The sequence below is a fragment of the Balaenoptera musculus genome, chromosome 14 (assembly GCF_009873245.2).
Source record: "Balaenoptera musculus isolate JJ_BM4_2016_0621 chromosome 14, mBalMus1.pri.v3, whole genome shotgun sequence".
Lineage (NCBI taxonomy): Eukaryota > Metazoa > Chordata > Mammalia > Artiodactyla > Balaenopteridae > Balaenoptera > Balaenoptera musculus.
This window is the reverse complement of record NC_045798.1, coordinates 10,093,042-10,118,840: the sequence shown is the minus strand read 5'-3', so window position 1 is coordinate 10,118,840 and position 25,799 is coordinate 10,093,042. Positions and strand designations below refer to the sequence as shown.

Below are 25,799 nucleotides of genomic sequence, written 5' to 3'. Positions count from 1 at the left end.
TGAGCCTAGAAACACACCAAGGTCATTAGTAAAGGTCAGGGCTCCAAGCCCCAGGTGTCAAGGAAGGAAAGCTTCCAAGACAATATTCAAGGAAAGGAAGTTTCAGGACATAGAGACCACAGTTGTGTTGTTGATTCTGAAGGAGCACTTGGTCAGCGCAAGGCCGGTCTCCCAGTGCATCTGTGTGAGAATGTCCTTGCTCAGAAGGCTGGGTAAGGCCAGGGTCCAAGGCAAATAAACTGTTTATTCCAGGGCAGAAATAAAGGTGGTAAAGTCCCCCCAAAATGCCCAGTGGAGGTTCAAGACAAATAGGAATCCGTCTCTCTCTTACCCTTTTCTCTGACATGAGCTTTACAAAAGTTTATCTCCATTCAATGTAATAGGATAGTCTTGTTTTAAGGGCTGAATCAAGAACAAAAATTGTTTTTAGGATACCTTTTTAATTTTAGGAATCTAAACCCCCAAGAACCTAAACAAGTCCCCAAAATGAATTTTAGCATTCTGTAAGTTATGCTACATGCACATCAGGAAAAACCATGGCATTGCTAGAAAGAATGAAGCAGATCTGCACATACTAACATGGAAAGATGTCAGGGACAAATTGTTCAATGCAAAAAGCAAGCTGAAGAGCAAAGTAGACAGTAATATACCACTTTTGTAAAGCAAACTATATACATGTGTTACACGCATAGACATAGAAATATTTTTTCCACAAGGCGTGGTTAAGGGCCAGAAAGAACATACACAACCATTAACATTTGTTTCCTTGGGGAAACGGATTAGAAAGAAAGGTAGAGCATGTTCCCTTCTATTTCATACATTTCTGCAGCATTTGCATTTTCTTATAGTAACTATGCATTATCTCAATTTTTAAAATTTAAAGTAAGATTCTGTTAAAGGAAATAGCAGACTATTCCCAAATAAATGACTTCTCCTTATTGCTCTTTGAGCCACAGCTACAATATCCAGCAATAAATGAGGCTCTTTCTAAATGGGTTAGTTCTTCCTCTTTAAGACAAGAAGAACAGGAAGACACCTGAAAGTCAGGAAAGCATGAGAAAGAATGAGAGGTGTCGTGGGCCACGTGGGCAAGAACCACATTGAATTCCACAGCTGTATTCTCTGATTATCGCAACACCAGGCTAATTCTAGAGAGACGGAAAGACTCACCAGATAAACATTATTTTTGTCCTGAAAGGCATACTGTAACTGGGGGATCCAAGGGCTTGTGCTCCGAGATAATATGTTCTGTTCTTCCTCAAAATATGAAACCTAGGGGGAAAAGAAACAGTTTAGACAATTATAAAGAACTAAGTGTGACGGGGAAAATGCCCTTTGCTTAAACTGATAATTCTAGTTTTGTTTTTTTTTTAAAAAGCCATCACTTAGCCCAACATTCCACAAATCTCATTCTTCTGCCTACTTTACTCACCATTTTTGCCAGATCCATAAAATATGTGTCCAATTATTTACTTAACGTCTTTCTTTAAAGTCAACTCACTACTTTTAAATCTAAATCTCTTTCTCTTTACCTTCCCTTCCTGAGCAATTCAGTCCTAAAGCCATCAGATGGAGAAGAATCACCAGGTAAGCATCCATGACAGGTGGCAAGGAGAGCCACGGTGGCCCAGAACAGGGTGACTGGTCCAAGCAGGGTGAGGAAGGTCATCACGTGTAGGGATGGCCTTGAGCAGGGCATCTGAACCTACCAAAGGGAGGGGGCAGCAGCAAAGACAGTAGACTGGATGGACACAGGTGCATAAAATAAGTAAAAAATATTAAGGGTGATACCAGAGGAGAGAGTTACAAACATGGAAAGTGTGAGAATCACAATGAACCTTGTGAAGCTGGATTGGACTTGGAAGTGTTGATGTGAACACATGGTTTTCAACATATAGAGATAGATACAGAAATAAACAGAGATGTAAATGTGTGTGTGTGTGAAGGTAGGTATACTGCATACATGTACATGTATTCCCTGGCTTTGCCCGCTGAAAGGCGTCTGGGAGCAATGACATCCCAATAGCAATCAGAACACCTAGTGCCCAGATCGTGGCCTCTAAATACCATTTTCCACTTAAAAACAAAACAAAACAAAAAAACAGAGATCCTTGGAGAAATGACTGATTGCAGGTCTGGGGCAGGTAAAGTAAAAGTGTAAGAGCCTGAACATCTTGCTGTATCAGAAAGCAACACAGAACTCAAAGATGGGGAATATGTCAAAAGGACACAAAAGCCAACCTGAAGAGATTCTTTTTTTTTTAATTTAATTGTTTATTTTTTATACTGCAGGTTCTTATTAGTTATCTATTTTACACATATTAGTGTATATACGTCAATCCCAATCTCCCAATTCATCCCACCACCACCACCACCGCCACCCCCGCCACTTTCCCCCCTTGGTGTCCATGTTTGTTCTCTACATCTGTGTCTCTATTTCTGCCTCGCAAACCGGTTCATCTGTACCATTTTTCTAGATTCCACACATATGCATTAATATATGATATTTGTTTTTCTCTTTCTGACTTACTTCACTCTGTATGACAGTCTCTAGGTCCATCCAAGTCTCTACAAATGACCCAATTTTGTTCATTTTTATGGCTGAGTAATACTCCATTGTATATATGTACCACATCTTCTTTATCCATTTGTCTGCAGATGGGCATTTAGGTTGCTTCCATGACCTGGCTATTGTAAATAGTGTTGCAATGAACACTGGGGTACATGTGTCTTTTTGAATTATGGTTTTCTCTGGGTATATGCCCAGGAGTGGGATTGCTGGATCATATGGTAATTCTATTTTTAGGTTTTTTTTTTAATTTATTTTATTTATTTATTTATTTATTTATTTTTTTTTTTTTGGCTGCCGTTGGGTCTTCGTTGCTGCGCGTGGGCTTTCTCTAGTTGCAGCAAGCAGGGGCTACTCTTTGTTGCGGTGCTCAGGCTTCTCATTGTGGTGGCTTCTCTTGCTGTGGAGCATGGGCTCTAGATGCATGGGCTTCATTAGTTGCAGCACGCAGGCTCAGTAGTTGTGGCTCACAGGCTCTAGAGCGCAGGCTCAGTAGTTGTGGTGCACGGGCTTAGTTGCTCCGCGGCATGTGGGATCTTCCCAGACCAGGGCTCGAACCCGTGTCCCCTGAATTGGCAGGCGGATTCTTAACCACTGTGCCACCAGGGAAGCCCTAGTTTTAGTTTTTTAAGGAACCTCCATACTGTTCTCCATAGTGGCTGTATCAATTTACTTTCCCACCAACAGTGCAAGAAGGTTCCCTTTTCTCTCATTGGCCAGCTTGGGGACAATTTGAGCATAAAAATATATTATGACAGGAATGGACTGTAACTCAATGACAGGAAAATGCAAATCCATACAGATATAGATAAATTAATGGATTGAAAGTTTTATGAGAAATTATGAGAAATTTATGAGTATTTCCATAGTTTGAAAGTATCTCCTTCCAAAATATACGTATGTAATTACAAAGGGGAAAGGAGTAACTCCACAGTGGAGAAGTGTGGCAGGTACCAAAGTGACATCCTCAGAAACGTGACAAACTGAAACTGAGACTCACCTGTTGGGATGCAATGAGAGGAACAGAGCATCCTGTCTGTGATAATCCTGCCTGAACCTGAATCTCAGCATCAGCAACAGCAGACAAATCTAAATTTTACCAAATAACTGGCCTATAATCTTCAGAATCGCCAAGGTCATGAGAGTCTGGGAGAAATTAAGGGACTGTTCCAGACTGAAAAGACTAGAGGGGCAGGACAACGAAATGCCACGTGTGATCCTGAAGTGAATCCTTTTGTTCTAAAAGACCATGGAACAAACTGGTGAACCATGCGTGGGGCCTGAGGATTAGATGGTGGTAATTTTATCATGGTTGATTTCCTGATTTTGATGGTTGTGTTGTCATTCATGGGAAAACGTCCTTATTATAGGAAATGTACTCTGAAGTACCTGGAGATAATGGGGCATCGGGTTGGCGAGTGATTTTCAAATGGTTCAGGAAAAGAAACTTGTTGATACTATATGTGATAGTTTTGTGTGTCAGCTTGGCTAGGCTCTAGCACCCAGTCACTCAAGCAAACACTAATCTAGGTGTTGCCGTGAGGCTGTTGTGTAGGCGGTGGTTAATTTAGTAAAGGAGGTTATCCTTGATAATTTAGGTGTGCCTCATCCAATCAGTTGAAAGGTCTTAAGAACAAAACTGAGGCTTCCCTGAGAAAGAAGAAATTCTGCCTCAAGACTGCATCACCAGCTTCTGCCCGAGAGTTTCCAGCCTATTGACCTGCTCTACAGATTTCAGCCTTCCTAACGCCCACAGTCAGGTAAGTCATACACATGTGCGTATGTATGTATAGTCAATGTGTATAGATAGCATGCATCATATATATATACTATAGAACCTTGACTGACACACTGTACTTGCGACTTTTGTATAAACTTGTGACTGCTTCCAAGTAATTTAATTTTAAATACACCTTCTTCCATTTCGTTCTAACAGTAACATCTGTCAAAGTGCCAGGTTTTGATATGCCAGTTAATATTAAACTATTAAATGTTTTAAAATAGTTCTGTCCGTGTACTGCCCAAAATCATCATGCACACCACCAGTTTAACCTCTAACACATCTGGGAAACACCAACCCAACCCCCGAAATCTACCGTGTGGGATTTGCTGATCCTTCTCTTTTCCTGGCACATAAAAAGTGTTCAGTGAAGGCTGGCTGAATGGAAGGGTCTACGTCTTCACTTGCTTATCATCGATGCCTCATCTGACCCCTGAAGCTTCTATTAAAACAAATTAGAGGTCTCTGAGGACCTCTTCCAGTTTTCATGGAGCTCTGGGTGGGGTTGCTGGCTTCTCCTAGGTGACACGTCTTGTTCACAGGATGCTACCTCTTCTCACCTCCTCTCTGGCACTTCCTTCCCCCAACTCCCTGTGCTGACTTCTCCTCTCACACCCTTCAATTCCAAAGCCTCACTGTGGCTCAGGTAAGGAATGGGTGGGTGGGTTTAATTAGCTCCCGGGTGTGTGCGATTTTTAAATCCCCCAGCCCACGCCTCGCAAGGGGTCATCTCAAGTCATTCACCTGGAGGAACGCACACCTATGTGAGTGTCTCTATCACTTGCCTGCAGTATGGTAGACGCTGAATTTGCTTCCTTTGATATGCATCATTTCCCACCTGAAATATAAGCAGCACAAGGCTACATCTACGGCCTCTTCCAAGGACCTAGGAACACACCAGACACAGCAGGTGCTCAGCAGGTGTGGCCTGATGACAGGTGGCTGTTAGGTGCTGAGTGGCTGAGTGAGCACCTTCCACGCCTCTCTTCCGAATGATTCGCCACAGCCTGTCATTTGTCCTTTCCATGAAGTTGCCCACACTTCATTCCTGAACGCACGCCACAGCTTTCCTGGATGCCGACAAGCAGCTTCCTGCCCTCCGCTGAGTCTCTGACTGGAGACCACACGAAGTCACTTAAGCACTCAGACCCAGATCCTGACCTCCTTCTTCCAAAAGCCTACATGATCCCCAAACGTCTCACAAATTAAACTGTGACTCCGAAAAGCAGTTCTTGGGGAGGGTGAGTTACTATTTAATGGGTAGAGTCTCTATCTGGGATGATGAAAAAGTTCTGCAGAAGGACAGCGGTGATGGTGGCACACTGTGAATGTACTTAATGCCACTGAACTGTACACTTAAAAATGGCTAAAATGGTAAATTTTATGTTGCATGTATTTTATCACAGTAACCAAAAAAGGGTTCTTGAGGTTTCCCACCAATCACCCCCTCCCAACTCCAATATCCTTATTTCTCCCCATTTCCCAGTCTATTCGTTCTAAACCACTTAAATAACAAAAACAAACAAACACATCTGCGTATCATTCTAATACTCACACCTCCAGAACGACACACACGCCACGCTTCTACCTGGTACATTCTCGTCACTTCTCTCTGCCCAGAGCCCATGCTCCTTTTCAGCACTGCGAACCTTCCCTAACTGTCTCTGGCTCACCCACACCTCTCCTCATTCTATCGTTCGTGAATTTGCTAACTGCTCCCTCTTCTGTGATGCTTTAGCTCCTAAGTGCCTGCTTTACGGATCTGCGTTTTACCTCCACTTTCCAAGGTTGTTCTAAAACCCTGAAACTAACAGCCATGGAGCTTCGATTCCTTTTGCAGGCTTCCCACGGAGCTGGGTCCATTATCAGACACATGATGTGCACTTGAACATGGGTAACTAATAAATTGCTCTCTGAACACCAAGGCTGATGGCCACCTCTCTAGAAACGAGGCAAATGAATCAATACTGTCTGGAAGCAGTAACCTTGTTTAAAAGAGAAAAACACCACAACAGGAAAGATAACTTCTCACCTGCTCTCCAACCAGCAATTCCCTAGCCATAGAACAATTTAATTTCTTCAGAGGTCTGTTTTAAAATCAAATACACATGCCCACAACACAAATATATAAGATGTGTACGAAAGCAAAGGCTATCTGACTCACCCCATGACATGCACATCTCTGAATCCCCAAAGGATGGTCATGAAAGATCATCTCCAATTCATTAGTGAAAAGGCCAAGTTGGTTCTGAATAACATGCAACTATAAAAACATGATCAAGCAACTCAGGGGAGCTTGTCAGTCTTCAAAATTAGTCAGTGTCAGTTCGAGAGTGTTCAGACCTTCCTGGCTGTGCCACCATAATTAACTAGAGACGCAGAGGAAAACTGGCTCCATCCCAGATGCCAATTCAGCAGATTCTCATCTCTGCAATGAACATGCTGGTACAGAAAGGGGGAAAAGGCTGTGATGTTAAACGCTCCTACCTGCTCCTGGGCCAACAAAGCCTTCTTCTTCATGACTTTCATGGCGTAGATGTCCCCGGTCGCTTTCTCTCTGACCACCTGCACTTCGGCAAAGTTACCGCAACCTACGACACTTCTCACTTCAAAGTCCTTTGCTGAAGGCTGGAGCTCCTGCAACTCAGCTATGATGTCAGAATCTGCAAAAGACGGAAGAGTGACTCCTGATCCATAAGGCGCTTCAAATACGCGCATCTTTACGAAAGCGAAAAGAAAGGAAGAAAGAAGGAAGTGTTGCTATGTCTTCCCTAGCTGTCAGAAGACACTTAGTCACTTTCTCGTCGTCGTGAATAATTATAAAATCAGCACAAAAGTGTTTTCCTATGTTAAGTTAAAATTAAGGGCTCCAGAAATTCCAAAGCACAGTTTCCATGGCAGCTATGATTTGAATCCTGTAGATGTAGAAAATAGGGGAAGGAGAACGGAAATCATGCTTTTCTTCCTTCTCTCTGGAGGCTGCAGGGAAGTGTGTGGTCAAAAGTGCTTATCAGCATTTAGATCAGTTTATAATGGGACGTAAGCAACGTGATCCCCATGTCAGTCGACTTTGGAGTTGACTTCCAGATCATTCCATTCTGACTACACGTGTCCTGCTCAGTTTTATCCCACTAGCCCAAGTCTTATCTCCCTTAGATTGTGTCAGTAAATACCTTCCTGGCCTTAATATGCAGCAGCGCTACCAAAGGAAAAAAAAAAGCCTGAGCCCAAGGAACCAAACAGAGCCCTGACCTTGGTTCTGCAGAGCTGACGTGTCACACACCTGGATGGGTTTGCAACTATCTTTTTTCTTAGCATATAGTCTATTCCTTCTCCGAGTGCAATCTCTCAGTCGGTGTCTTCATCTGCCCTGACTGCTTTAACAAAACACCACAGACCCATGGGCAAAGCGGCTTAAACAACAGGCATGTATTTCTCAAAGTTCTGGTGGCTGAGAAGGCCAGCAGACTGAGATCCTGGAGAGAACCTGCTTCCTGACTGATGGACAGGCACCTTCTCCCTGTGTCCTCATGTGGCAGAAAGAAAGGGAGCCCTCGTCCCTCTTCCTCTTCTTCCAGGGACACTAATTCCATCATGGGGGACCACCTTTATGAATTCATCTAAACCTAATTATCTCCCAAAGCCTCCACATGCTGGGGGATAGAGCCTTAACATATGAATTTGGGGAATTGGAGGAGGGGGCGGAACAGTGAGATTCTCAGTGTTTAAAGTATGGACTAAACGGGTGGCAGATTTGGAATCTAACATATATTTATTAACAGCACTAAGTTGGGGCATCGCTGGATTTGCAACAACTTTAATGGTCTAAAGAATAGAGTGGAACGTAATTATTAGAGAAATGCAAGTCAAAACTACAATGAGGTACCACCTCACACCAGTCAGTACTGCCATCATTAAAAAGTCTACAAATAATAACTGCTGGAGAGGGTGAGAAGAAAAGGGAACCCTCTTGCACTGTTGGTGGGAATGTAAATTGGTGCAGCCACTATGGAGAACAGTATGGAGGTTCCTCAGAAAAACTAAAAATAGAGCTACCATATGATCCAGCAATCCCACTCCTGGGCATATACCCAGACAAAACAATTCGAAAGGATACATGCATCCCTATTTTCATAGCAGCACTATTTACAATAGCCGAGACACGGAAACAACCTAAATGTCCATCAACAGATGAATGGATAAAGAAGATGTGGTTTATATATATACAATGGAATACTACTTAGCCATAAGAAAGAATGAACTAATAAGAACCTGCTGTATAGCACAGGGAACTCTACTCAATACTCTGTAATGGCCTATATGGGAAAAGAATCTAAAAAAAAAAAAAAGCGTATATATATATATATATATATATATATATATACACATATATATATATGTGTACGTATAACTGATCCACCTTGCTGTATACCTGAAACTAACAACGCTGTAAATCAACTATACTCCAATAAAAAATTTTTTAAAAAGAATGAAATAATACCATTTGCAGCAACATGGATGGACCCAGAGATTATCATATTAAGTGAAGTAAGTCACAAAGAGAAAGACAGATACCATATGATATCACTTATATGTGGAATCTAAAATACGATACAGGGCTTCCCTGGTGGCACAGTGGTTGAGAGTCTGCCTGCTAATGCAGAGGACATGGGTTCGAGCCCTGATGTGGGAAGATCCCACGTGCCGCGGAGCAACTAGGCCCGTGAGCCACAACTACTGAGCCTGCGCGTCTGTAGCCTGTGCTCCGCAGCAAGAGAGGCCACGATAGTGAGAGGCCCGTGCACCGCGATTAAGAGTGGCCCCCGCTTGCCACAACTAGAGGAAGCCCTCACACAGAAACGAAGACCCAGCACAGCCAAAAATAAATAAATAAATAAATAAATAAATAAAATAACTATACAAATGAACATATCTACGAAACAGAAACAGACCCAAAGACATACAGAACAGACCTGTGGTTGCCAAGGGGGAGGAGGGGTGGGAGAGGGAAGGATTGGGAGTTTGGGATTAGCAGATGCAAACTAGTATATACAGGATGGATAAACAACAAGGTCCTACTGTATAGCCCAGGGAACTATATTCAATATCCTGTGATAAATCATAACAGAAAAGAATATGAAAAGGAATATATATACATATAACTAAATCAGTTTGCTGTACAGCAGAAATTAACAACATTGTAAATCAACTATACTTCTATAAAATATTAAAAAAAAAGAATAGAGCGGAACAGTTATGACTGATCAAATCCTTCAATCCTGATATAGGGAAACTGCGTCATATAGAGGGTTACACTCCCAAGCAAGACAAGAGAAACATGTAATCAAAATTATCCTGGAGAATCCCTCAGAAAGGTGCCATGGTGAAGACCAAGGGACTCTTGAAATCCCACAGGTACACTGGAGTGACCCTCATTTCTGTGGGTGGGCACCAGATAAAGCTGGGAGCCACACTCTAGAGTTACACTCACTCAGAGAGTTGTTCACACAGTGAAAGGGACAGAATCCAACAAAGCGAAAAGCCATTTCGTAACCACAGTCACTTGGCAACATATTAAGGAATTAGCCAGATGCAGTTTTAATTGCTGTTACCCACTCCCTTTCTTTGTTGCGTGGCTGGAGTTGAATTCACTTGGCTCAAAGGCTCATACGATGAACATCACTGCACTAAACACATCTCTTACTTCAACAGTCATCCTAAAAACACCTTCTTTTGGCCCCTTGAGTAATCAGGCAAGAGGGGTGGGTGGATCCGCATGAATTCATCGTGACCGTTGGAAAACAAAAAAATAAAGGAAGAGGGCTTTCAGGGAGAATTCTGTGCAGAAGCAAAATTGAAAGCTGCACAATATTTTTCCTTTTGCCCTGACATCACTGTGCCAAGCCCAGCCTTTCTGCCCTGCCCTCTTCCAAGTTTCTTTCAGATCTAGTACTTGAGTTTTGAATTATTAATTCCCCAAATATGCTGGCTTGAACCTGATTTCATCACTGCTCACACACAAGGCCAGGCTCTCCTGATTCTGTTAGGCCTTGGGCCCCCACGTTGCTTACAGCATTGTCCAACTTAATAACTCTGGGTCTGTCACTGGCAACCACCAGGCATCTCAATCACCCAGGGAGACAAAACTGCTTGCAGGCAACACCACCACGATGCTCTCGGAATTCTGAGAAACCATTCCACGTCGCAATCTTGTTATCCAAAGGCTTTTAGATTTTTTTTTTTTTTCCAGTTTAAAAAATCTTGTTACAAGTTGGACTTAAATTATACATCAATTACGGATTACTCACTGGACAATGAAAGAACATATCAGAAGTCAGTTTTCACCAGTGGACTTTCATCTGCATTGGTTTCCATCTAAATGTCCAGAAGGTCATCTCCACTTTCGTCACTCTCCACTGTCAGCCGCCGGGTCCACCACTTCTTAACCTCGGAACCACAGGAAGCTGTGTCCGTCACGGGGTTCATTTTGCACACGACCGATTTCACTGTGATCCGCCCTCCAAATGTGTAAGTTGACCAAAGACACCAAGTGGCTTATTGGTTTTGGTGCCGAAGGTAGGCGCCATTGCCCGAACTTCCTCTGGGGCTTCCTGGCCTCGGCCGTGTCCTGCCAACTCCCTCCCCTGTCCGACAGGGTCAGGCTTTTGGATTATTACGGTGAACGGGTGAGATGCTAAACTCATGTCTATGACTGTGAAAAAATAACCCTTCACAACTTCTCTCCCTACCAGCAACTTCTGTGACTTCAAAACCACAGCAACCCTTCATCCCTGCCCACTCTGAGCCCAGAGCAGACTGAACATTGAGGGGAGGTAAAGACCCAAAGCATGGAATGAAAATGCAGTCAAAGAAAGACCTTGTCAGATATATATTTGGACCCAGGAGGCAAAAGCCACCACAGATGAGTGTACTGCTTCCTTTTTTGAAACTCAGTATTGCGACACTTCAATCTCTAGGAATTCAACCTTCACATGCTCCAAAGACATACATATCAAGATACTTATGATGAGCACTGCTTGTTACAGAAAAAAAATCAGAAACAACCTAGAGGTCCGTTAGTAGGAAAGGGGAAACAGCTTAAGAGTCCACCCACATAAAAGAATATTAGGCACATGTTTAAAAGGATTCAGTAGCTCGACCTCCACTGGAGTCTATGTTCTTCAAGAACAAGGATTTTTTCTGTTTTGATCACTACTGTAAACCCAGTACCCAAAACAGAACCTGGCACATAGCGAGTGCTCCATAAATACCTGTCGAGTAAATATTTTGCTAGGTGAGCAAACCTAGTGGCAAAAGCATTATAAACATATGAGCCATTTTGCATAAAATTAAACCACAGTAATGTTAGAACATGCATGGAAAAGGATTCATTGCTCAAGCTAGTGGATTGGTATGCAGGGGCTCATGACACTCGTCTCTTCACCTTTAGGTATGTTCGAACATTTCATAATAAATATTTTATAAGGACAAAAGAAAAATTGCAGTACTATGCACCAAATCGTTAACAGTGGTTATCTTAGGAAAGATTTTGAGGGATTTTCTCCCATTCTGACCTTTTATATTTAACTTTGTATTTTTAAAAAATTTTTATTGAAATATAGTTAATTTACAATGTTGTGTTAGTTTCAGGTGTACAGCAAAGTGACTAGCTATACATATATAAATATTCCTTTTTAGATTCTTTTCCATTATACGTTATTACAAGATATTGAATATAGTTCCCTGTGCTATACAGTAGGTCCTTGTTAGTTACCTATTTTATATATAGCAGCGTGTATATGTTAATCTCAAACTCCTAATTTATCCCTCCCCCCTCCTTCAGTAACCATAAATTTATTTTCTATGTCTGCAAGTCTATTTCTGCTTTGTAAGTAAGTTCATTTGTATCATTTTTTTTAGATTCCACATATAAGTGATATCATATGATATTTGTCTTTCTCTGTCATACTTCACTTAGTATGATAATCTCTAGGTCCATCCATGTTGCTGCAAATAATTACTTTGTATCATGTTTGCAATTAGGGGGAAAAAAAACTTCTTAAAGTTACATTTTGCCCAAAGTACTAAGGTTGTGAACTTATGCTTGCCTGCAGCGAATGGAGTTAAAAGAGGGTAGAATGTCAGCTACTGTCAGATCACCAAGAACAGCCCAACTTTAACCATTATCAACACTTTGTCTGCATGTTTTAATATCACACTTGTTTATCTTTTACACAAAATATGTGATATACTACTTAAGATTTTGCTACTTATTCTGTTCATCAGCAATAGTCAGTCAACCAATATTTATTAAAACCTTCTGTGAACCAGACATTGTTTTAGGCACTGGGGCTAGAATAACAAGAAACAAAAAGCCTTTCCCTGGTTCCCAGATGCCAGCTCCCTGCCCTCTCTTGGCCCAAGCTAGGGGCACTGCTTCAGGGCTGTATTATTCTGTCTCACTTCCTCCAACTGTCCCTGAAGAAAATCTCCATCTCTATGGCAAGACTCGAGAAACGTATGCAATAAGAGCTGTTGGACCCTTCTTCCCATGGAGAAATGAAGCTTACATTCCAAAACAGAAAATCAAAGGGGGGGAAAAAAAGCATACTAATGCAATCACCCTTTTCCAGTCATAGACTCTCAACCATACTCTCCAGGAAGCCTCTTTAAAAATATGAAACAGCTCCCTGGAAGAGGAGTCTATTAGAAAAATCTATGTTTCACTAAGTCTAGTCCCCTGATTACTGAATGAGTCTAGAAGATGCACTGCTTTAAAGGAACCGGACGGCAATCTCAAGACTAAAGAAGGTGAATGTTGATAGCTCAGTAAATTAGTCTGTCACATAATTCCCCTTCCCCTCCCACTCCTTATTTGAGAATTTAAATATTCCACAAAATTAGGTGGGAGCTTATTCAAACAAATACAGAATCATGAACAAATATGCCAAGTACATTTTCAAGTTAAAGGTACACAATATATTAAATGTTGAGGTTTATGGTTATCATTATTGGGTAACATTTACTGATTGTTTCTATGTGCCAGGCAACATGATAAGCCTGGACTGTGCACTAACTCATTCAATCCCTATTTATGAGATAATGCGTTTTCCCCTATTTTGCAGATGAGGGCACTGAGAACAGACAGGGTACCGACGGTCACTTAGTAAACATATATTGGTTTAATCCACTCAAAACTCCCAGGTCCTTTGGGCAATGTATATCCCCCTTTCCATGAGGTCCTGGTGATCACAGTGTCCTGGACCCCTGGGCACCCAGATGAGGCCAACCACAGTACTTCACACCCTGGCCCAGTGTCTGGTCAAGGGGTGGGCAAGTGACCCAAAGCATAGCCAATGAGAATCTTCCCTGGGATTGCATGAACATAGACAGCAGAAGATACACGTAGTTCCCCGGCACATGGAATCTGTGGGGCCCTATGCCTCACTGCAAACAGTGGAATGCAGCCAAAGAGATTCTACGCCCCTTCCAGGCCTGAGCCCAAAAAAGGCCTGGCAGCTTCCACTTTTGTGCTTTTGGAAACCCTGAGTTGCCGTGGAGGAGGTCTAGACATCTCCGCTAGAGTGTAGACCAGGGGTCAGCAGCTTTTTCTTAAAAGGCCAGACAGTAAATATTTTAGGCTTTGTAGGCCATATGGTCACGCCTACTCAAATGCCTTGTGACATGACAGCAGCCCTAAGGAACAGGCGTGGCTGTATTCCAGCAGAACTTTGTTTACAAAGCAGGCATCCCAGGCTGTAGTTGGCCAACCCTTCATGGAGAGACCACACAGAAGAGCCGTATGGAGAGGAAGAGGCCCTGAGATTTCACGGCGAGAGAGAAAGGCCCGCTAGCCCCAGAGTTCCAGGTGGTGGGGGCTGTCCCGTGCACTGTAGGATGTTTAGCAGCATCTCCGGGCTCCACTCATTAGCTGCCATGAGCCCCCTCCCTGCCAGCTGTGACAACCAAAACTGTCTCCAGATACTGCCAAATGTCGCTGGGAGGCAAAATCACCGCTGGTCGAAAACCACTGGGGTCACGTGAAAAAATACGAAACTGGGGAACCAGCAGTCAGCTTCCCCACCACGTGGAAGTCAAGGAGAGTCAAGAACAGGGTGCATTCGTGGACTTCCCTGGTGGTCCAGTGGCTAAGACTCCACGCTACCAATGTAGGGGCCCCAAGTTCGATCCCTGGTCAAGGGAACTAGATCTCACATGCCGCAACTAAGACCCAGTGCAGCCAAATAAATAAATATTTTTAAATAAGTAAATAAAACACAACAACAAGGTGCGGGCAGGGCCGACTCATGACCTTCATAGTCCCTAGGCACTTTTGCCTTCGTCAGCCCCTTGCTCCATAAAAAAAATATATTTTTTTATATAAGTATATATATTTTTTATGACCGCATTGGTATAAAGATGAATATAATCCGGAATCATTATACATTATTAGCATACCCGTATTTTGCTTATGATTTTAAAATAAATTAAGTTAAACTAATTACAATAAATTCAATTTATTGAAATTAAATACTGTGGGCGCTAAGCACTGTGCTTATAATGGCTAATGAATAATCAGCTTTGAGTGAGTGTAAAGATGGAGCCAGAGGACGTTATTTAAGTCCTTGGAACCAGCCATGCCTAAAATTTGACTCATCCCTGGACTATCAGTTTCATGAGCCAAAAAAAATTCACTTTTGGGGATAAACAACAAAGTCCAACTGCATAGCACAGGGAACTATATTCAATATTCTGTGATAAACCATAATGAAAAACAATATATATAACTGAATCACTTTGCTGTACAGGAGAAATCAACACAATGTTGTACATCAACTATACTTCAATAAAATAAAAAAAAATTTTTAATTCACTTTTTGGCCTAAGCTAGTTTGAGTTGCGTTTCTGTCACTTGCAACCAAGAGACCTGACTTATCCAGTCTCCCAAAGACAGAAGGTGGAAGCTGACCTTGAAGGTGAGTCCGTCTAAAGCAGAGCTCCCACCCACTCCCACCGACCACAAACGCATCCCGCCTCTGGCATCCTTCTAGCTCTAAGCAGGACAGTTTTCAGGAAAAAGTTCCCCACACTTACACTTCTGGACAAAGTTGCTCACGTGCTTAATCTTCATCAGAGCAGGCTGACTGCATTCTTTAAAGAGAACAAAGAGGGCATCTAATATCCCTTCCCGGGAAAGAGGAGACATCTGCTGTTGAGTCATGAAGGGTGGTTTCCCCTAAAAACAGCAAACAGCAGATGGAGACACTGTCAATAATGAAAAGCTTTGATCAATAACATCCACGCAGAGTAAATTGCAAGCCACCAACTCGACTAACTGCTCATGACACACACTAACAACATAATTCAGTGGCCTCGTTCTTTAAAGCAACATCCACTGACAGTCATTAAGTTTTCTCTTGTACATTCCATCACCGTGGGCTTCTTCCTCCAGCACCTCGGGAGAAAACCTTCACCAGCATGCCAAGAATAAGAAAAGGTCCTTCCTTCTTAATGGTCTGAGGCTCGTGGGGACATTTACTCTGAACCCTGCTGGTCCTGTCACATCTCCATGTCTCTGCACTAGGACACAATGATTGCCTCTTCCTCCCTGTGTTCCCAGAGGTTTGCTGACATAACTTCAGTTTAATTCACTTGAACAACCTAGGGTCGTGTAAATGGAGTGACTGCACTAAAGCTGAATTTATTCACGATCTCGAGCAACAGCTGCAAACTGGCAAACTGCATCTAGCCCACAGACATGTTTTGTTTGGCCTGTGGTATTTAAAATAATTTGAGTTATCTGCCAATATTGAAAAATCAGGAGATTTCACACCAAAAAAAAAGGGGGAGCGGAGGATTTCTGGCTTCTCGTGAGACCCCGGCAGATCTGGCAACAATGCCCCACATTCCTGCCTGGTGCTGAGCTGCAGCTGAGGAGCGCTGCCCCTCTGGGTAGTGGATGTGGTCTGCATTTCACTGCAGACCTGACTTGCAGCTCTTCTATCTGGCTCACTTGACTCCTTTACACTGCCTGGCCCCCAAAGACGTGAGTTTGCACCCCCTGGTCTAGAGCAATGAATCCCATGTGCCAAGCTGTGGATGGTGTGCAGGTCTCTCTGCAAAGCTGGCCACCAACAGTTCCTCTAACTCTGAAGGCACTTGCCACTGCACCCGCCAAGAGTCGGAATCGATTTCCTCTCCCTGTGAATCTGTGCCATCGCCATGACTCACGTCAACCAACAGAACATGACATAAGGGATCATGTGCCAGTTCAAGGTGGAGCCCTTAAGAAGTCTGGCAGCTTCTACTGTTGCTTTTTTGGGGAAGCCATCCACCAAGTCAAGAAGCTTGGGCTAGACCAGGGGTCAGCCAAATCTGGCCCACTGCCTGTTTTTATAAATAAAGCTTTACTGGAACACAGCCATGCCTATTAATTTACACATCGTCTATGGCTGCTTCTATGCTACAATGACAGAGTTGACTAGTTGCAGCAGAGACCGTAAGGCCCATGACATCTAAAATACTTATTATCCACAGAAAAAAATTACAAGCCCCAGGTTAGACTGACTGAATAATGAAAGACCTTTGGAGAAGAGAGGTCAGTGGAAGAACCCTGAGGCTCCCCAGCCAGCAGCTGGCACCCAAATATTCCAGTCCCAGCCAAGCTCCCAACTCAATACAGCCCCGTGAGTGACCCCAGCAGAAGAACCACCTAGTTGAATGCAGCCAACCCACAGAATCATAAGACAAAATAAATCACTGTTGTTTTAAACTTTGTGAGTGGTTTGTTACACAGCAATAGATAACAGAAACAGACTGGCTACATCTGAATCACTTGGAGAACTGGAGCACTTAAAAAACAAACAAAAACTAGATTCTCAGGTTCCACCCCAACCTACTGAATTCGAATTTCCCAGTTTGTAGCTTAGGATATGTTTTAGTAACAAGTCCTCCCTAGAGAGTCAGACCTCAGCCAGGTTTGTGAAGCACTGGGTCACAAAAGGCCACCCTTCTGTCACTTCAGAGTTCTGCCACTAACTGGGAAACTAAGATTCTTTGTTTCTTCTGTTCCTTAATGAGTTTAAGCAGCTGTTCCCAAATACAGTACTGAGTCTTAACAAAGTTTTCAAGTCTGCCATGAAATGAGAAAAGATGAACACCGCATGATGACTCTTTTATAAAGCTACGTGTATTCAAATTGTAAAACGGTCCTTTATTCTGCAACGATGTCCTTCCTCTCGTGGTATTTCTTAAAATGTCCTTTCTTTATGAAATAAAAGGACCAGAAGATGATATGATTTTCTTTTTTCTGTGTGTTTTTTACATTCCTTACTTGGCAAAATAGAAAGTTGGCAAACCTAGGTCAGCCCAGCAAATTTGTAAAATTTTGCTGGCTCGAAAATCTAAAAGTCTGCCAACCACTGACCTAGAACTTGTGGGGAAGTTCTGTTAAGTAGAAGCTGAGACCCTGTCTAAAGTACTTACCTAAATGGAAAACAAAACCACTACTCTCTATCCAAACCTCATTAAAAGGGCACTGGGATAGGGATAGAGTAGGATAATTAAATAGTTTAGAAATCCCACTAGGGGATTAAGGACAGAGAGGGAATTTTAAGGGAGTCTGGAAGACTGTTATAAGCTAATGACCACTCAAGAAAAGAATCCAGTAACCTAGCAACAATCTATACTACCTTGAAGGAAGACCAGGTGCATCCAAGTACCAAGCACACTAAAGCCACAAGTCCTGATAGCTAAAACACAAGACAATAGATATGGGGACTGAATCTTTTTACACGAAGTCAGGAAGTTAATGGTCCTTGAAGAGTAGCATTTCTGCATGTAGCCAAGACAGAAATATAGGTGAAAGGAGAAAGAAACTGGATGAAAGGGGACATTATATTGAAACCTGAGATGAATTACCATATTTTAGTATATGTTACCACTCTCCTGCTAATATACATGATTTAAATAGCACCATGACAGTCCCGGTTAGACCATATAGGGTCAAAGGAGGAACTAATGATGTAAGCCTTGATGTCTGCCCAAAAATGAGAAAAAAGGTGGTCTTCTCCCCTCCCCACTTTTTCTTTGACTATAAAAATGTAGCCCCCCTCTTTGTTCTCGGGGTTGCATTCCCTTGCTGGCTGTTTGTGTCTCTCACAAGCATCCTATGTTAAGAAACTCACTCTTTGCCTTTCTGTGCTGAGACAAGAGAACCTGAGTTTCAGTAAGTCCCGACACCAGGTGAGCGGTTTCAATTAAAAGACGGTGGGCTCCGGCTTCCCTGGTGGCGCAGTGGTTGAGAATCTGCCTGCCAATGCAGGGCACACGGGTTCGAGCCCTGGTCTGGGAAGATTCCACATGCCGCGGAGCAACTAGGCCCGTGAGCCACAATTACTGAGCCTGCACATCTGGAGCCTGTGCTCCGCAACAAGAGAGGCCGCGATAATGAGAGGCCCGCGCACCGCGATGAAGAGTGGCCCCCACTTGCCGCAACTAGAGAAAGCCCTGGCACAGAAACGAAGACCCAACACAGCCATAAATTAATTAATTAATTAATTAAAAAAAAAAAAGACGGTGGGCTCAAGTCCCCTCCTAAATCAGGGATCGTGGGTTCAAGTCCAATCTGAGTTTTGGCTGGGTTCAAGTCCCATCCAAGAAGGAATGCAGTTTCAGCTGGAAGGGGGAAAAACAGTATCCTTACCTGTTTATATTAAGGCAAATGTTAGGGTTATGCTACACTTGCAAATAACAGCTTTCCTGGGGGCGGGGTGGAACTCATTAGTTTAAAAAAAAGATGAATTAGGGATTTATCCACAATCCTTGCTGTTATAATGACATTTAAGTACAAGACACACTTAATAAACTCTGACATACGCTGGCGGTATTGCCCAGCAGTTACATACCCACAGACCAAAAATTGGGCGTGGCTTTGCCATTTACAAGCTGTGTGATTCTGGGCAAGTCTTTGTCTCCCTCCACATCTGCACATGATAAGCCCTTAATAAATTCTGTGATAAGTTGGAAGCTTTGGAGTAAAACGATAAAGGGGCTAAAAACTGGTAGCACTCAGTCAGCTGAGGTTAAAAATAGACTATTCATTAGTGAAAAATATCTCATGACTTAAATGGTGACGGGGATGGTCCCACCTACACTTTCAATCTGTCCCCATTCTGATCTGTTTGAACATTCCCCAATACCAATATCTTGGGAAAAATGTCAAGATCGTATTAGTGTTGAAACTAATGTAACATTGTAAAATACTATTACATTTAAACCAGTATAGTTGGTTTAAATGTAATAGTATTACTATTAAATACTATTAAATTTAATAGTATTACTATTAAATTACTATTAAATAGTATTACTATTTATCATCATACAGGTATCATACAAAAATGCCTTCTTAAATATAACTACTGCTATGTGAACAAAAATTTATTATTACTGGGCTTCCCTGGTGGCACAGTGGTTAAGAATCCACCTGCCAATGCAGGGGACACGGAGTCGAGCCCTGGTCCAGGAAGATCCCACATGCCGTGGAGCAACTAAGCCCGTGCACCACAGCTACTGAGCCCGCACGCCTAGAGCCCGTGCTCCGCAACAAGAGAAGCCACTGCAATGAGAAGCCTGCACACCGCAACGAAGAGTAGCCCCCGCTCTCCACAACTAGAGAAAAGCCCACACGCAGCAACAAAGACCCAACGCAGCCAAAAATTAAATAAATTTAAAATAAAAAGCCTATGAGAGCATGTATTAATTGGAAAGAAAAAGATCAGGAAAGACTGCTAAAAAAAAATTTATTATTACTGTCACTAATACTACTTCTACACTTATTATTAATAATAGTTACCCTTTATAAAGGGCTTACCAAGAGCTGGGCAAGAAACTAAGTACTTTACATGGATTATCTCATTTAATCCTCACAACTCTGTAAATTAGGTGTTATAACCTCTATTATAAAGAACGGAAAATGGATTCAGAGAAGGCAACTGACTCGCCCAAGGTAACACAGCTAACAAGTACTGGGGCCAGGATTCAAACCTAAATCTTCACCACTATCTGTATTGTCCCTTTGACTTACGAATACATAAGTCAAACAAGGATTTCTACATCAACGGTGTTCCACCTACATCAGAAACAAAAGAATTAGAAATCTACGTGGAAAAAAAATCTGACAACATTAAGTTTTAATCCTTTGGGGTGATGTAAATGTTCTGTATCTTGAGAGGAAAGGGGGTTTCACAGGTGTGGTATTTATCAAAACTGTTCTTTTTTTAATCTAAACCATAAACATGCCTTGAATGAAAAAGATTTCTATATTTCTATAGGACTACAAGTATAGAAATTTCGGTCAAAAGAGTGTCTTTGTTCAATTACTTTTCTTTAATAAAAGGACAAACTTTAGTACAGAAGTGTAAAGTGTGTGAAGTCATAAAAAAGGTCTTCCTTCCTGGGCAAGTTCAGCTACCCACTCCTGTCTGCAAAATGGCTCCTTTCCAAAACTATCAGCGCATATGAAACACCAAAGGGGATTTTCTCCTGGATTAGCCTCAGTCCTATATCAAAAGCAAAGGTAACAAAGAGGTTCCAAGGAAACACACAGAGGTGAGCAAAGTTGGCAAGCCAGTCTGTTACCTGGAAGAAAAGATTCAACCTGGAGGCCCGGCTGGCAATGGAGTCAGCAGCACCAGCGTCCGGCAGATTCCGTGCTCCATACTTAAACTTCAACATCTCCCCACTGGTGATGAAGGGAGATAGGTTAAATGTGTTCTGCAGATTTGAGCAGGAAGGGCTTGAGAGATCCCGAGCTCCCTCAGGATATCAGGAAAGGGAAGTGAAAATCAGCCACCACTGGGTCTTGGGATGCTCAGTCTGGTGACGGAGATTAAAAATCAGATTTTTATTCAGTGTAACAGGAGTAACACTTATCTGACATACTCTCTTACTTAAAAGTTTGTTTATCTGCCCCCCTTAGAATGTAAGCTCCACCAGGGCAGGGACTTTTATCTTCATATAGTAGGGAAACATATAGCCCGGCACATAAATACTAATAGCTATTGAATAAATCACTGAAAATAAGCAAATTACATAATACAGGTATGTTGAAAGGTTTTAAGCGCTATGGGGTTCAAAAAAAAAAAAAAAAAGAAAAGAAAAAGAGCAAGATGGGGGAATTGGGGCATGGCACTGTGTGTATAACAGTGGCGTCAGAGTAACGTCACTGAGAAGGTGACATTTGAACCAAAACCTGAATGGCGTTAAAGCAGCAAGCCTTGCTGATATTTGGGGAAAGAAAAGTATCCCGGGTCGAGGGCACAGCCAGAGCTAAGGTTCTGAGGCAGGACCTGGGCTTCTCTAACAATAGCTGGGAGACCAGAGGGGCTGGAACAGGGCGAAAGAAGCAGGAAGTAGGAGTGATGGATGGGTACGAAGAGTATGAAGATACTAAAGCAAATTAAGGTCACACAGATTCTAAGGCGCTGCCAGCCCCCACTAGTAATGCTGACAGGAGGCAGGGCAGAATAAACACAGGACCCCACCAAGCTTGAGAAAGGAACAATTCCTCTGGCCCTAGCATCGCCTGGCCGACCCTTCGGCTCCGGTGGAAATGGGCCAGTGCACCTCCAGCCTAGGAAGACCCTCCCGACCCCCGGAAGCCCTGGGGGCGGAACCGCCGCCCTCCCGGCTCCGAGAGGCAAAGCCGGGCTTGGTGTGGGTGGAGGAGGCCCTTCCCCAGGTCTTGCAGAATTGGGGGGAGGGGAAATTGGGCGTCGGGGGACCAGACTCACGCTCAACCGACCCCGCCAGTCAGCGCTCCGCTCCGCCCCAGGCGTCCCGCCGCAGCATTTGAATCCGGGGAACGGCGTGGGCGGGGCCCAGAGACGTCTGGACCAATCAGCGTTCCCGCTCCTATGATGGACAGTTGTATCTCAACCAGGCCCTGCCCAAGTCCTTAAAGGGACAGAGGAAGTGAAAGAGATAGCCAATCAAATTGTTTCTTCCTTTGACTCATGGCCAATGGGAAACGGGGAGGGCAAACCCGGCAGGGCAGGTCTTGGAAGTTTGAAATTGGCGGTTAAGCATAAGGATGCAATTTTGAGTGCGCGTCTATTTGTGTCTGGGATCTCTGGGGACCTCTGGGATCCCGGGGCCGTGTCCCCTGCTCGCTCTCAGGCCACCTGCGAGGAGGAAGACAGCTAGGCCGCTCTGCCTGGTGGTCTTGTTCCTCAATCCTGCCTAAGGTCGAAGTACTTGTTACTTTGGTAAACCAGCTGGTTCTCTGCTATAGGCTACAGCTGAGGCAGCAAATGTTTTGAGTTTGAAATTCCACCTGCCTCGATGACTGATTGTCCTGCAACAAATAGGTGAAGGTATTGAGACTGTCTGATAAGACATTTTAAAATAAAGACAAGAACTTAGTCAATTGACTAAAGAGGAAATCCAAAAAGCCAACAAATATACGAAAATATACTCAACGTCATTCGTAATCAGGAAATGAGAAAACTAAAACCACAATGAGATACAATAACATGCACCCAGATTGGGGTGTGGGGTGGGGGAGGAGGTCTGACAGTGTTTGCAAAGATATGGAGCTCCAGGCATTCATACATAGCTGATGGGAGTATAAATCAGTACAGTCTCTTTGAAAAAGAGTTTGCCACTATTTGCTAAAGTTGTTGATATGTACATTCTATGACTCACTCCTGGGTATATACCTTAGAGAAACTCCTAATTGTGTACACCAGGAGATATGTACAAGAATGTACAAATAGTAGCGTACAACATCATGGCAAAAAACAAAAAACAAAGAAAAACTGGAAGCAACCCAAATATCCATCAGCAATAGAAAGGATAATTTTTTATATTGCACTGTTTTCATACAGCAATGAAAAGGAACAAACTGCAGCTGAACACAATGACATAATGACTTTCAAAACAACGCTGAGTGAAGGAAGCAAAACAATAAAGTATGTCTTTTTATTGGAGTAGAGTTGATTTACAATGTTGTGTTAGTTTCAAGTGTAGAGCAAAGTGATTCAGATACACATATATGTGTGTATACATATATATACACACACATATATATATTCTTTTTCAGATTCTTTTCCCTTATAGGTTATTAAGGTATGTTTCATTCATATAAATTTCAAAAGCGGCAAAACAAAATATTTAGAGAAGGATGTACATACAGGTGATACAACCATGAAGAAAGCAAAAGTCCGGAGAGTGGTTACCTAGGGTTAGGATGGTGACCTTTCAGGGAGTCATGTTGCTACTATGATCTAGTTCTCAGCCTAGCTGGTAATAATATGGATTTTTGTTTCACAATTTGTAAGTTGTGTGTATAGATGTTCTATTTATGTATATTTCTAAAATTTGAAAGGGAGGCAGTCCTTTCTGTACATTTCCAATCCCTACACTAGATAGAACTGGAAACGTGTTATCACATGCAGGCACACACAGCCATGCACACATCAGTATAAAACCAAAGCTACAGACTTGCTTAATACACTTTTTTTCCCCCAAACATAATCCTGGGATAATAATGATAGCTACTATTTATCAAGCCCCTCTCCCCCTTTTTTTAATCAAGCACATCTCATTTAATCTTTACTATAACCCTGAGAGGGAGGAACTATAATCCACATTTTACAGATGGGGAAACTGAGGCTGAGAGATATGGAGTGACTAATCTTCAGTTGTTCAGCTCTAGGTGGTGAAGCTGGATTTGGAACTTCTGGACTATCTGACTCCAAATCCTTTCCTCTATACAAAACCTGCTTCTCAGCAGATGTTAGAAATTCTCCCAGCCTCTGCTTTTGTCATGTTGCAAAGGCTGACCCAGTCCAGAAAAATATAGGAAAATAACAAATACTTCTAATGACATGAGAGGGTTAACCAAAGTTTGGGGATGGCAAGGTGAGGAGAGATGCAAAGTGGGTCACAGACGCTGTTGACTTGATATAAAGAATCACAAAAAGGTGAGAATGTGGATCTAGTCAATGCCTCTGCTGATTTTTCTAATCCAGCCAAACCTGTTAGTTTCCAGGTGTCAGAAATAGAAGTCTTTACCAGAATCTTGGGACTTGTTCATCTTAAATTAGAATACAATGTTAACAGCACCATTTTGCATTGCCCTGAATCCTGCCTACTAATTTCCTATTAGAACAATCGCTGGCCTCTGCAAATCCTTTGTGAAACAGAACAACGGAAAAACAATAACTAAAATGAATAAGGAAATGTAAAGCAAAAACCACATTAATCCCACCAATTGTCTTTCAGAAGTAGTAACTGCACAGTAAGCATACGAGGAAAGAGAATTAGGAGGGACCAACGGCAGTGTGCCAATACTAAAAGGATAAGACACTGCCAAATAGAATTAACTGTCGTTAAAACTAGACTGACAGGAAAGCTGAGACCTTCTGTTTGTTCTTGGGCAGAATGAAACAATTACCAGTTTTATGCAGAACATGAATCCATGATGATTATTGTGATGGAGATTCTGGAAGAACATCATCATCACTGAGTCATAGTGAAGGACTTCATGATGTTCTTACATTCAATTATTCATTTATTTTATTAAAAAAAATTTTTTATTGTGCCAAGCACTGAGGGTACCAAAAGGAAAAAGATACCCTCCTTGTCAGTTGTTTTTTTTTTTATAATGTGAGGTTTTGTTTGTTTGTTTGTTTTTTAATTATTATTTATTTATTTATTTATTTTTGGCTGTGTCGGGTCTTCGTTTCTGTGCGAGGGCTCTCTCCAGTTGCGGCAAGCGGGGGCCACTCTTCATCTCGGTGTGCGGGCCTCTCACTATTGTGGCCTCTCTTCTTGCGGAGCACAGGCTCCAGACGCGCAGGCTCAGTAACTGTGGCTCACGGGCCTAGCCGCTCCGCGGCATGTGGGATCTTCCCAGACCAGGGCTCAAACCCGTGTCCCCTGCATCGGCAGGCAGCCTCTCAACCACTGTGCCACCAGGGAAGCCCCCTTGTCAGTTTTTGAAAAGCCAGTTATAGTGGGGAGATGGAGCTGTAGGCAGAGGATGGTGAAACTTTGTGATAATCTCCTGTAACAACGGAGACTCCAGAGGGCCCTGGCAACAAGGGAGGGGATGGCAGGTGGTATGTCACAGCACATACCCAAAACACGAAGAAAACAGAAATGTGATTGCCCTCAGAGCATTCAGCTGGGCCATAACACAAGCAGAGATGCTCCAAGGCACCTTAAAGAGGTAAGAGGACTGACTGCAAGACTCGAACGAGACTTAGTGGAACCTTAAGAATTGTACAAACCATGCCCCCGAAGGACAGGAAAAGTAAGAAGCTAACCCCATTCTAGATATAAAGAGACAAAGCTATGCTGGTCCCTTTGGCAAGAAAGAGTTCCTCAAGATATTTTGGCTGTGGGTAACTTCTAAGGAATGCTTCTAGAAAGCACCATCAGCTG

At 42.8% G+C, this 25,799-nt stretch overlaps 1 protein-coding gene across 12 annotated transcripts in view; it reads right to left on the bottom strand.

Annotated features, from left to right (window-relative positions):
- CIT (citron rho-interacting serine/threonine kinase) overlaps positions 1-22,204 on the bottom strand; it is a 165,300-nt gene extending 143,096 nt beyond the window's left edge. For 4 of the 12 annotated variants that reach the window (XM_036874601.1, XM_036874605.1, XM_036874606.1 and 1 more), the window contains exons 1-5: positions 22,142-22,202; positions 20,988-21,090; positions 15,444-15,585; positions 6,837-7,012; positions 1,171-1,272 (exon numbers count right to left, since the gene is read on the bottom strand). In XM_036874601.1, coding sequence (XP_036730496.1) covers positions 1,171-1,272; positions 6,837-7,012; positions 15,444-15,585; positions 20,988-21,083 — 516 coding nt within the window. In that variant the 5' untranslated portion in view covers positions 21,084-21,090; positions 22,142-22,202. Of the gene's footprint in view, positions 1-1,170; positions 1,273-6,836; positions 7,013-10,657; positions 10,714-15,443; positions 15,586-20,987; positions 21,091-22,141 lie in introns of those variants that run through there. The other 8 variants (XM_036874598.1, XM_036874600.1, XM_036874607.1 and 5 more) reach the window with 5 other exon arrangements.
- Positions 22,205-25,799: the final 3,595 nt, after the last annotated feature.